At 44.8% G+C, this 12374-nt stretch overlaps 1 protein-coding gene across 1 annotated transcript; it reads left to right on the top strand.

Annotated features, from left to right (window-relative positions):
- The first annotated feature begins 6855 nt into the window (after positions 1 to 6855).
- Positions 6856 to 11254, top strand: LOC104601882 (glucan endo-1,3-beta-glucosidase 7-like). The gene is made up of 5 exons (XM_010265385.3): positions 6856 to 7330; positions 7735 to 8399; positions 8528 to 8851; positions 10441 to 10741; positions 11003 to 11254. The coding sequence occupies exons 1-5, from the start codon at positions 7261 to 7263 to the stop codon at positions 11038 to 11040; spliced, it is 1398 nt and encodes a 465-aa protein (XP_010263687.1). The 5' UTR covers positions 6856 to 7260; the 3' UTR covers positions 11041 to 11254.
- Positions 11255 to 12374: the final 1120 nt, after the last annotated feature.

Below are 12374 nucleotides of genomic sequence, written 5' to 3'. Positions count from 1 at the left end.
GGAGCAGTGCCATCAAATCACCACTCCAAAAAAATACTAGCGATTAGCGAAACTCAGAGCGGTGGTCACTTGATCCCAATCAAGAGCATTTCTATTGATACATGCAGAAAAATGGATAAGCTACCATATTTTTTCTTTTCCTTTTTTTCCCTTTTATAACCAGATTTTTCTTCTGCTATTTTACCGATTTTCTAGGTATGAGCCTAGGGTGTCAATAGACCGGTTTTAGGTTGAATCCCATTAAAATCAAAATTAATTTGAAGGGATTGAACAGCAATAAGACATATTAAATTGGATCAATATAGACTTAATGGTTTAAAGTATTTATTAGTTTGGATTAGACCTGATCCATTTGTAATGAATTTATATTAGATTGGGTCAAATTGAATCAATATCTTATTCATTAATAGAAGATAAAAATATAGGTGTCATATTGAATCAATTTAAACAGATCGAATGGTCCAAACATTGAATTAGACTGATCCAAATGGTCTAAAGTATCCATCAGATTGGACTGGACCTAATCAATTTGCAATAGACTCCTATTAGACCAAATCCGGTCTGATTGACACCCCTATATGAATCCCATGTTGAAGAATGCTCTAGAGAGAGATAACTCTTTTCCCAGCTGCACTTCTAATTTGACCAATCATTTAAAATATCCATTAGAAAGAGATTTCTTTGGCTAGAAGACGGGGGCTATCTGGATTGGAACTTTGTTTCACTAAAAGAAGCTGAGTAGGTGAAACGGAGTAGAGTCAAAAACCCTTTTCAAGGCCTGAACGGCAACGCTTTCTCTTTATCTATAACCAACGCCCATAAAGCAATGGTGGGTTGAGCTTTAAAGCTCGAGACCTTCATTGCTACTTCCCATTCTCATCTCCCCATGAATAAAAATGGGTTTGTTTACTCTTACTGAAAAGTCTGTTTTTCATCTCGGCTTTATCCTAAAAGTTACAGTTCACACATATCTACTATTCAAATTCGAAGCTAGCTCGTGTTTGGTTTTATCTTTGATGGGAATCGGATCAAATTTGACTTCTGCTTTTACTCTTCTTGATTCAATTATTCTATTCTTTAATTTTTATGGGAAGGACTTCACGTTCCCAGTTTTCTTAGTGAAGAAGGAAGTGCCCTTTGCCTTTGGAAAGTTGGCACGAATAATTGGGAGTATTGGGCCCATGGTACATGGGCTGTGGGCCTGAGATGAGTGCTTTTTGTGAAAACAAGCGCCAGAGCCCATAGATGACCCTCAAAGGGTAAAGCTACAAATTCTCGTTTCACCTTTTCTAACGTCCTGAATTCAGCAATCAGCAGGAATATCCATGTGGTGCATATGCTAATGCAACAATTCTGCACCATTCAAATTGGTGGCCCCCAGAATTGATCAGGAATTTGATCGACAAATGATAAATGGGCTTGGGCTTGGGTCAGTTGGGTGGGAAGATAGCACGTGAGAAGTTGTACCAAAATCGAATCCGGAAAGAGAACCCCGTGGGCCGCGGGTCGTGGGCGTGAGTTGTCCGAACAAGTTGGATTGCCGGCTTTTTGATCTAATCGGTCGAGCTCCTTCTGCCACGTGGTTGATTCTTGACTTGATATGGAGGTCCACATGTTCCACACTTACTAGATGGGCAAGCAAATATTCCAAGTAACTAAAGTCACTGTGACTCTAACAACACATTCTGCTGCTACGAGCTAAGACCACGGTCGCAGCAGTTCCGTGATATTCCGAACTTAATGGGTAAAATACAAAAACCTCCCCTACAGTTTCTGACAATCATAAAAAGTTCCCCTATATTTTTATTTTAACAAAAGTCTCCTCTCTATTTTCGAAAAAATCAACAAATATCTCCCTTCAGTTAATGATTAAGACGGAAAACATGTAAAAATACATTTTTACCCTTAGGCATCATCTGAGCTATTTGCGAAATACCATTTTTGCCCTTACTCGACCAATTCATTACAATTCCATACTTTTCATAGCACTCGAAATATCCCACTTTGCAAAATATTCCATTCATTTTCTGGCAACTACTGTTCTTCACCAACAATGACTGTTCTTCACCCCGAAGTTTGATTTCTTCACCCCTAGAGTTCGATTTCTTCATTGACGATGATAGTTTTTCACCCCGGAATTCGATTTTTTTCACCGGACAACGACTGTGACTTTCTTGACTTTCTTTTCGTTTATTTTGCAGCAGTGATAGTATTCGAACTATTCTCTATGAGGTGGAGGTGGAGTGGGGGTGGTCTTTTCTCTGTGAAGTCTCTAGCATCTAGGCTGAGTGGGGGCAGTCAGCAAGATTGCCTTCCCACCAAGCAAATCTGGAACCCTGTCAGTTCGTTGAAGGTCAATTTCCTAGTCTAGGCCATGGCACTGGATAAGTGTTTGACCAAGGAGAATTTTCTTATGAGGGATGTGCAAATTCGGGATCTGAACTATAGGTTGTGTAAGCAGGTGATGGAATTTCTTGACCATCTGTGCATTCACTGTTCGGTTTCTTCTCAAATCTGGTGGCATTTCATCAAATCTATAGGGATATGTTTTTAGGTCATGACAAATTCAGTTAAGGAGCTCTTGTGGTGCTGGAACCCGAGTGGGAAGGGGAAATGTGTTTGGAAGTCTATCCCTGTTGCTCTGTTAGGGACTATATGGGCTCAGAACAATAGGAGACAGTTCTGTAAAAGAAGTAAAGAGGTGGATGAGTTAATTAATTTGGTTGTTGGTAAGCTTGTGTCTTGGGTTTCTAGTGTCAATGAATTCAAGCATCAAAGTGCTCCTCTACATCTGAACTCCAAGAGTTTGTGGGAGTTGTAAGTTGTTCTGTGCTACGCATTTTGACGGGCATTTTAACAGATTCCTTCGATTATGTGCTGATGATCTTTCAGTCGTGTTGTTGCTGCGGCTAATGGCACTTGATGTAACCGTTTTCGGTCACGTACCATTTTTTGTGATGTATAAATTTTTTGGCTAAGTACCTCGTTATTTGACCCGACGTGCCTTGGTGATGAGCTACTTGGTGGCAAACTGCCCAGTGGCGAGCTCCCAGGTGGAGAGCTACTTGGTGACAAACTGCCTAGTGGCGAACTGCTTGGTGGCGAACTGCTTGGTGGCGAACTCCCTGGTGGTGAACTGCCTGGTGGGGAACTCCCTAGTGGCGAACTGCCCGGTGGCGAACTACCTAGTGGACTCGTCACTTGACTTGCTCCTAGGCGGCCTGCAACTCAGAGGATGGTGGAGCTCCTTGGTGCAGCGCAACCCGACTACCCTCCGCGTGAGGTGATTTCCTCTCCTTTGTAGGCGGAGGGAGCCGAGGGACCTGCGAGAACTGAATCAGAGGACCCGGGGGTATTTTCCCGGCGGGGACTCTCCGATGCCTAAGTTAGCATTCTGATTACAGAGAGCTTGGAGAGAAATGAAAGAGCTAGAGAGCAGGGATTACCATCCTTTTTTCTCCTCCCCCTCCCCTTTGGGGGTGAGGTCTTTATATACCGGAGTCCTCGCGGGTTAGGTGGGTGAAAAGCCTCCAAACGGTAAGACTCATCACATCCCGTCAGAAATCGGGGTACGGTGGTGAACTCCTCGAGGTCGTCAGGCTGGTGCCTGTGTCCGGGCCAGGTTGCCAGGTCGGCGCTTGTGTTAGTCGGTGGGTCGGTGTCTGGGCCAGGTTGTTAGGTCGGCGCCTGTGTCCGGGCCAGGTTGCCAGGTCGGCGCCTGTGTCAGTCGGCGGATCGGTGTCTGGGCCAGGTTGTCAGGCAGGAGATCATCCTGCGATACACCAAACTACTCTTCTGTACTGAGCTACCCTACAAGTGGCAAGAAGCCCGGGGGAGCTATGCCGAGCTGCCTGGCTCCTTGGTGGCGAGCTCCTTGGAGAGCTGCCTAGCTCCTTGGCGAGCTCTTTGGTGAGCTACCGAGCTCCTTGGTGAGCTACTGAGCTCACGGGGTATGCCGTTAATGGTTCTCGGTGGGCGTCTTATAGGTTGCCAGGTCGAATCATGTGCCAGCCTGATCTGGCCAGGTCGTGCGCAGGCCGCGCCAGGTCGCATGTAGGCCGCGCAAGCCACGCTAGGTCGCGCGCAGGCCGCGCGGGCCGTGCGGGCCGCGCCAAGCCACGTGCAGGCCGCGTGCAGGTCACGCCAGGCCAGCCAGACCGGTGCCCGGGTGGGACACCAACTTGGTAAGTTGTTTGCCTGGGTGTTTGCCTAGTTGTCACGAGGTGCCACGTGTCGCAATTTCATTGGAGGGCCAAATCTACCCTCATCAATTGCCCCCCACTCCCGAGCTAAGAGTAACTCAGCGAAGGGAGTAGATTTCTTTTGGCCCGTAAGTTGACGAGCTAGTAGGTGGCGAGCTGCCAGTAAGGCGAGGGGGTCTCCGCCAGTTCAGTAGTGTAGCCCTTAGGCTCTGGGGCAACTTATAGTTCACTTTTGCTGATTTGTTCCTGCTGAGGAAGCGACTGGATATTTAGCAATAGTGTGGTCCGTAGGCTTTGGGAGTGACTCGTAGTCTCCTCTTCTTTGACTTTTGCCCATGCCGGAGAGGTGACCGGGCCTTAAGCAGTAATGTGGCCTGTAGGCTTTGGGAGTGACTTGTAGTCAACTCTTTTTTGACTTTCCCACGCCGGAGAGGCGACCGGGTCTTAAGCAGTAATGTGGCCCGTAGGCTTTGGGAGTGACTCGTAGTCTACTCTTTTTTGACTTTTCCCGTGCCGGAGAGGCGACCGGGTCTTAAGTAGTAATGTGGCCCGTAGGCTTTGCCTGTGAGGTGTCGAGCTATGATTGTGCTGCATCAACTTCGTAATGCCGGTCACCCACTCCTACAAGAAGCTACTAGGAGCTCGACCTTCGGGGGCAGCACTAGTAACTTTAGGTCGCCAGCTCACACTGGAGCCTTGGAAGGCTCGACCGGTAAGGGCGCCTATGTAGTCTGTTGGCCGTCAACTCCCGCGGAAGCCACGAAGAGCTCATCTTTGTAGGGGGGACCTTGCAGAGAGGACTGGTGAGGCATTATCTGAATTGAAAGTAAGGTTGGTAGAGCTACTTAGTCTGTTATCTCCCTGCATAGTCTTTGAGTTCATAAAAAATGTAAACTATAAAGCGATAGCTTCAATTTCTAAAAAGTGAGGACTTAGCTTTGGTAAGATGAGAACTTAGCTTTTGTAGGATGAGAACTTAGCTTTTTGTAGCGTGTTCCCACAGACGGCGCCAATTGATGTAATCGTTTCTGGTCACGTACCATTTTTTGTGATGTATAAATTTTTTGGCTAAGTACCTCGTTATTTGACCCGGTGGTGACGTGCCTTAGTGATGAGCTACTTGGTGGCGAACTGCCCGGTGGTGAGCTCCCTGGTAGAGAGCTACTTGGTGACGAACTGCCTGGTGGCGAACTTCCTGGTGGCAAACTACCTGGTGGCGAGCTGCCTGGTGGCGAATTGCCTGGTGGCGAACTCCCTGGTGGAAAACTCCCTGGTGGCGAACTGCCTGGTGGCGAACTGCCTGGTGGACTCGTCACTTGACTTGCTCCTAGGCGGCTTGCAACTCAGAGGATGGTGGAGTTCCCTGGTGCAGCGCAACCCAACTACCCTCCGCGTGAGGTGATTTCCTCTCCTTTGTAGGCGGCGGGAGCCGAGGGACCTGCGAGAACTGAATCAGAGGACCCGGGGGTATTTTCCCGGCGGGGACTCTCCGATGCCTAAGTTAGCATTCTGATTACAGAGAGCTTGGAGAGAAATGAGAGAGCTAGAGAGCAGGGGTTACCATCCTTTTTTCTCCTCCCCCTCCCCTTTGGGGGTGAAGTCTTTATATACCGGAGTCCTCACGAGTTAGGTGGGTGAAAAGCCTCCAAACGGTAAGACTCGTCACATCCCGTCAGAAATCGGGGTACGGTGGTGAACTCCTCGAGGTCGTCAGGCTGGCGCCTGTGTCAGTCGGTGGGTCAGTGTCTGGGCCAGGTTGTCAGGTCGGCGCCTGTGTCAGACGGTGGGTCGGTGTCTGGGCCAGGTTGTCAGGCAGGAGATCTTCCTGCGATACGCCAAACTACTCTTCTGTACCGAGCTACCCTACAAGTGGCGAGAAGCCCAAGGGAGCTATGCCGAGCTGCCTGGTTCCTTGGTGGTGAGCTCCTTGGAGAGCTACCTAGCTCCTTGGCGAGCTCTTTGGTGAGCTACCGAGCTCACGGGGTATGCCATTAATGGTTCTCAGTGGGCGTCTTATAGGTTGCCAGGTCGGCCTGGTCGGATCATGTGCTAGGCTGATTTGGCCAGGTCGCGTAGGCCGCGCCAGGTCGCGCGCTGAACGCGCGGGCCATGCCAGGCCGCGTGCAGGTCTCGCCAGGCTGGCCAGACCGGTGCCCAGGTGGGACACCAACTTGGTAAGTTGTTTGCGTGGGTGTTTGCCTAGTTGTCACAAGGTGCCACATGTTGCAATTTGACTGGAGGGCCAAATCTGCCCTCATCAGCACTCCTTCGTACTTAGTTCTTCGTGGGTTTGTCATTCTTCCAGGTTCGTTCCTCTTCAATCGTTCAGATAGTAAAAAATTGAAACTGAGATAAAAGAAGAGAGGGCGAAGAGTATAATATATAGATAGGGGTATTTTAGTAAAAACAGGTGTACATTAACTCGTAAAAGGGTAAAATAAGTATTTTTGAAAAAAAAGATCTTTGTTTAACGTTTTTCGTCTTCATTATTGACAGAAAGGAGGCATTTGTTGATTTTTTCGAAAATAAAGGGAAGAATTTTGTTAAAATGAAAATATTGGAAAAATTTTTATGATTGTCAGAAACTTCAGTAGAGGTTTTTGTACTTTACCCGAATTTAATTTATCTCCGATTGTCCGTCGTTAGCGTGTTCGAGTTTCATTGGGGTCGCAAGGGTTTCTGCGACTGTGGTTGCAGCAGCATATGTAAACTCCGTTGGAAGGCCGTGTGTGGAAATGTTTTTTACTTCTTTCGCCTCGTGGAATTTCTAGTTAGTGATAACTCAGAACTCCTCAGTTGTTCGAGAAGTTTTCTTTGTAATTCCCTTTTTACCTCTTTAGCGAACCCTGGACCCTGGTCCGGTGGTCCCACAGAAACCGCTCAGTGGAAGTTACTTCTCGACTACGTGTATGCCCCTCTAATTTTGCACGTCTATTCGTTACTTCACCATCGGTTCCTCTGCTCTGTCTTTGCTCTCTACTATATATAATCTCTCTCCGTTGCTTTGTTTAAGTAAAACGCAGCTCTTTAGACATCTTTCGCTTTCTCCTTCCCTGCCATGGCGAAGCTTCTCCAGAACGAGGCCTTCTTCGTTCTCTCCATCCTCTTACAGGCTCTTCAAATAGCAAGTAAGTCATGGACGACTCCCGAAGCTCAAGTTTCAACTGAAATTCCCTTTTTCAATGAAACTTGGAACTTGAAGCGGAGTTTTTTCATGAATTTGTACATTTCTGGTTCTGAAGTTTCACTAGTACTTTGTTCTTTTTCGAATTATAATTCTTTATTTTTAATGTTATTTTCTTGGGTAACTTGTTGCCAGACCGAGAAATTACTGAGATCTCAGGATTTTGAACAGTTTAACTCCGATTCAGACTCACCAGAGTCGCCGCGACCCGGATTCGGGCTCGCGAGAGATGCCACCTTTAAGCCAGCTGACTGGCTACTGAGTACTGACCATGATAAACGAGTCATCCGACTTGAACGAAAAATCAAGTTGGAATCTTTGCGCTAAAACAACCTCCTGCTTGTGCAGACTCCCAGTCATTTATCGGCGTGAATTATGGGCAAGTCGCCGACAACCTCCCCCCACCTGCGGCGACGGCAAAACTGCTCCAGTCCACCTCGATCGGAAAAGTCAGGCTGTACGGCGCCGACCCAGCTATCATCAAAGCTCTGGCCAACACCGGAATCGGCATCGCCATTGGCGCAGCGAACGGCGACATACCCCCGTTGGCCTCCGACCCCAACTTCGCGAAGCAATGGATCGGCTCCAACGTCCTCCCCTACTACCCTGCCAGCAACATCATCGTGATCAACGTCGGCAACGAGGTAATGACGTCCGGAGACCAGAATCTGATATCGAAGCTATTGCCGGCGATGCAAAACATGCAGAATGCCCTCGAAGCAGCAACTCTAGGCGGCAAGGTCAAGGTATCGACCGTTCATTCCATGGCGGTGCTCAGACAGTCGGAGCCACCGTCTTCCGGAATGTTCCATCCCCAGTACGTCGATACGCTGAAAGCCATGTTAGGGTTTCTGAAGGACACGGGTTCGCCTTTCACCATCAACCCATATCCATTCTTCGCGTATCAGAGCGATCCGAGACCGGAAACTCTGGCCTTCTGTCTTTTCCAGCCGAACGCGGGGCGATTCGACTCAGGGACGAACATCAAGTACATGAATATGTTCGACGCCCAGGTGGGTGCCAAATGAGCTCAAATATGGGCTGGGCTCCGGAAATTGAAGTGGGCCAAGCCCAAGCATATGCAATGGGTCTAAATGGGCTGGCCGAACTCTTCTATTGACAAAGGAAACGGTTTGTGCAGGTTGATGGCGTCCGATCTGCATTGGTCAGGCTGGGATTCGAGGTAGAGATCGCGGTGGCGGAGACAGGGTGGCCGTACAAAGGAGACAGCAACGAGGTGGGTCCCAGCATGGAGAACGCAAAGGCTTACAATGGTAATTTGATCAATCACCTGAGGTCTATGGTGGGAACTCCACTGATGCCGGGAAAGTCCATTGATACTTACCTGTTTGCGCTGTACGATGAGGATTTGAAGCCCGGGCCGGGTTCGGAGCGGGCTTTCGGCCTTTTCAAACCCGATCTCACCATGACTTATGATGTGGGTCTCTCCAAGAGCAACCAGCAGGTTAGGTTATTATTTTTTTTTCTTTATACTTCATAACCTTTCCTTTTCTTCTGTGAATGAATTGATGATAGCTAAAGTTGTTTTATCTAAGGCCTATCCTTCTTTCCAAGAACTGTTTTCAAACAAACAAAATAAAGGGATAAAAAAGGAAAAGAAGAAAGATACCAGTCTTCTTACTTATCAAAATGCAAGGTTTTGGCCATCTGTTTTTGGGTTGATGCATAATTTGACCCACCAGTTTAAACTGATGGCCCATTTCAATTTTAAAAATTTTAAAAAAATTATAAAAATAATTAAAATAAAAAATGGCTAAAACCATTGAATGAGTCGAATGGGCCAATGGTTCTACTGTTTGGGTCAGCGGATAATTGACTAAACCAACAGTTTTTGGCCAAGGTTCTTGAGACCGGCATTAGTCAGGGCAAATTCATGCCCACACCATTGTAACAGCCTTTTCCAACCTTACATTGGGAATATCTTCCCATGAAATAAAGCATATTAGTATGGAGATATTCTCAATGCAAGGAAGTAAAAGCTGCCCGAACAGAGTTTGCCCTGACTGAATACGAACTCAAGATTTCTGAACAGTCTGACCATTCGGATCAACGGAAATTTGAAAACACTGTTTGAGTGGTGGCCGTTTTTTCTTAGGGTGACGGCGGGTTTGGATCCCAAACCCCCGATATAACAAGCTAGAGACCTTATCAAGTTACAGAACCACTTGGACCTATAAATGGGGGCCCATTATTCTCAAAACTTCTACATATAATTCATTTTAGGTCTACTTCAAAGTTTAAACTATGAAGGCTGATCAGGGCACATCTCAATGTTTGATAAATGTAGTCCATCCCTTGAGAAAAGACAAAGGTAACCCTATCAAAATACACAGCATAGGCCATAGGGGTGCTCATCTTTTCTTTAGGGAAAAAAAAAGCACTTTTGGCCTACTTACTAGGGTGTTCCCCCTTTCTAAAGAGAAGAATGAGGTGTTTGCTCCAATCACAACTTTTGCACCATTGTCTAAAGTTTTTTTAAGCAAAAGAGCAAACCTTTTTTATCCACCATCCAAAATGAGTGCAATAATGTGTTGGTAATTGGTTCCAAACGACTACATAATTGCAATGATCAATCTTTCTGAACCGCCTTTTGAATACTTCAATCATTTTTAAGCCTTTTTTTTTTGTGGGTCTTCACTCTCTACTTTCTCCAACATGTGATAGCTTCATTCTAAACACTTAAACCACAAACACTATTTTAATTTTCATCATCATCTTTTTAAACTTTCTAATGACCAAAGTTTCTTTGGATTTGACATTTACTTTAATTCTACACTAACTGCAATTAATTAAGAGTGCACAAGGCATTGGCAATGTTAGGGAGTGCTCATTGTTTAAATAAGTGCTTTTTGGAGAAGAGCTGTGCTTATTAAATAAACAACTTATCAGTGTTTTGTGAAAAAGCGCTGTTTGAATGTTGGTTTCTAACTTCGTATAGGAATAGGATGGTATAACTGTTCTTAATTTTTCTTATATCTAACATGGATTTTAATTCATTTGTTACGTTGCTCCAAAAAAAAAAAAAAACTCCAGACTCCAGCAACTCCAACTCCAACTCCAACAACCCCTGTAAATCCATCTCCACAATCAAAGATGACAGTATGGTGTGTGCCCAAAGATGGCATTTCCGAAGCCCAACTGCAGGCAAATCTTGACTATGCTTGTGGCCAAGGCATCGACTGCAGTCCGCTCCAACCGGGTGGCGCTTGTTATGAACCCAACACCGTGGCTTCCCATGCTGCTTTTGCCATGAATCTCTTCTACCAAAAGTCTGCACGCAATCCTTTGAACTGTGATTTTTCACAGACCGCAACACTTACATCCAATAATCCCAGTAAGAACACCTCTCTCTCTCTCTCTCTCTCTCGAGTTCAGATCTGCACTCCACAACGTCTCACAGCACATCCCCGCCATGTATTGGGAACATCTCCTGATGATGACATCATCATTTTTGATACATCATGGAAGATGTTCTCAGTACACGGCAAGAATGTGCTGTGGGACGTTGTAGGGGGCAGATGTGAACTCGAACATTCATCTTCTTGCAGCATATTCATGTCTTTATTGTTGATACATATTTTACTTGTTTTCTTAGGTTATAATTCTTGCATCTACCTTGGTGGGAGTAGCTGAATAGTAGAGGAGCTTTTTCTTGGATTGTTAAAAGCTAAAAGAAGAGGAATACCTCTAATGTGGTCGTGTATATCATATATATACCCTCCTTTAAAATTGATGGAAGATCGCTCTCTCTAGCTATATGTATTAAGGACAATGTTTTATTTATATTTGTAGCAGTGTTTATGTATGTTATATGTGAGAAGTGAGAGGGCTCTTCATATTGTCCAAATTTCAATCAATCTCACTCGTAGTCGTAGGTTGAATGTGACGTAAGTATGCAGTGAATTCGGAGTTGCAAATGACCACACATACAAGTATGCATGGGTGATATTCTTAAGAGCAAGGTTCAAAATTTTGTTACAAAATGGACATATGATATCGTATCGTATAGATAGAGAGTGTATCAGGGTTTTGACTAGTTCAGGAAGTGAAGAATCTTAAACTAATCTTTTTGAATCGGTTTTGAAAAAAAATAAAAAAAAAAGTAAAAAACACTATCAATATTGCCCAATATGCCCCTATCGGTGTATCAAACATATCGATATTTAGAACCTTGAACCTCTTATAAAATTTTGAAAACAAAAAATTAAAAAAAAGAAAAATTTTCTTAAATTACCCTTTATAATTTAACAAATTGACTAACTTTATTCATACAGTTTATATATTATCTTAAAAAATATTCTTACTATTTCTAACAATTAACATTGTCATTACATGTTAATAGAAAGAAACACAATATCAAATTTCTCTTCTATTATTTCTCGGATTTTCAAAATAAACCATGGCCACGAATACAGTTCGCTTTTCAAATTGTCGCCGAGCGCGAAATAGTAGCCTGAAAGACAATCGAACGGTGATGAAAAGCACATCAGACGCATTTACACCCTTTAAAAAAGTGATACAACTAGGCTTTCTTTTTACACATGATTTTGACTAGTTGCTTCAATCCCTTCTTGTGGAGCTTTGGTCTCATGGTGATGGAGACAGTGAAAGGACAGACAGGAATTGGAAGGAGAAAGGGTTCTTGCCACCGTTGTACATTCTGCTCTTCAGTCTCAAGGTTGAAGACAATGAACAGTTCACATAAAGGGTATTTAAGAATTTAAAAAACGTCAGTCACATAATGTCACATGTAAACAGAGTTTGATAGAAAGTTAACAATAAGAGAGGTTTTAGACAATTCTCAGAAACAAGGGTATTTTAAGATAATATGTAAATAATAAGGGTGAATTAGTCAATTAACTAAACCATACGGGTAGTTCAAGAAATTTGCCCAAAAAATTAGTGTGTTTCAAAACCATTGATACATGTGTGTCTTGGTGTATCAATACTTTGAACCATGGTCAAGA

The sequence above is a fragment of the Nelumbo nucifera genome, chromosome 1 (genome assembly GCF_055504915.1).
Source record: "Nelumbo nucifera cultivar China Antique chromosome 1, China Antique-T2T, whole genome shotgun sequence".
Lineage (NCBI taxonomy): Eukaryota > Viridiplantae > Streptophyta > Magnoliopsida > Proteales > Nelumbonaceae > Nelumbo > Nelumbo nucifera.
Note: the sequence above shows the minus strand (reverse complement) of the source record. Positions and strands in the feature narration are given on the sequence as shown.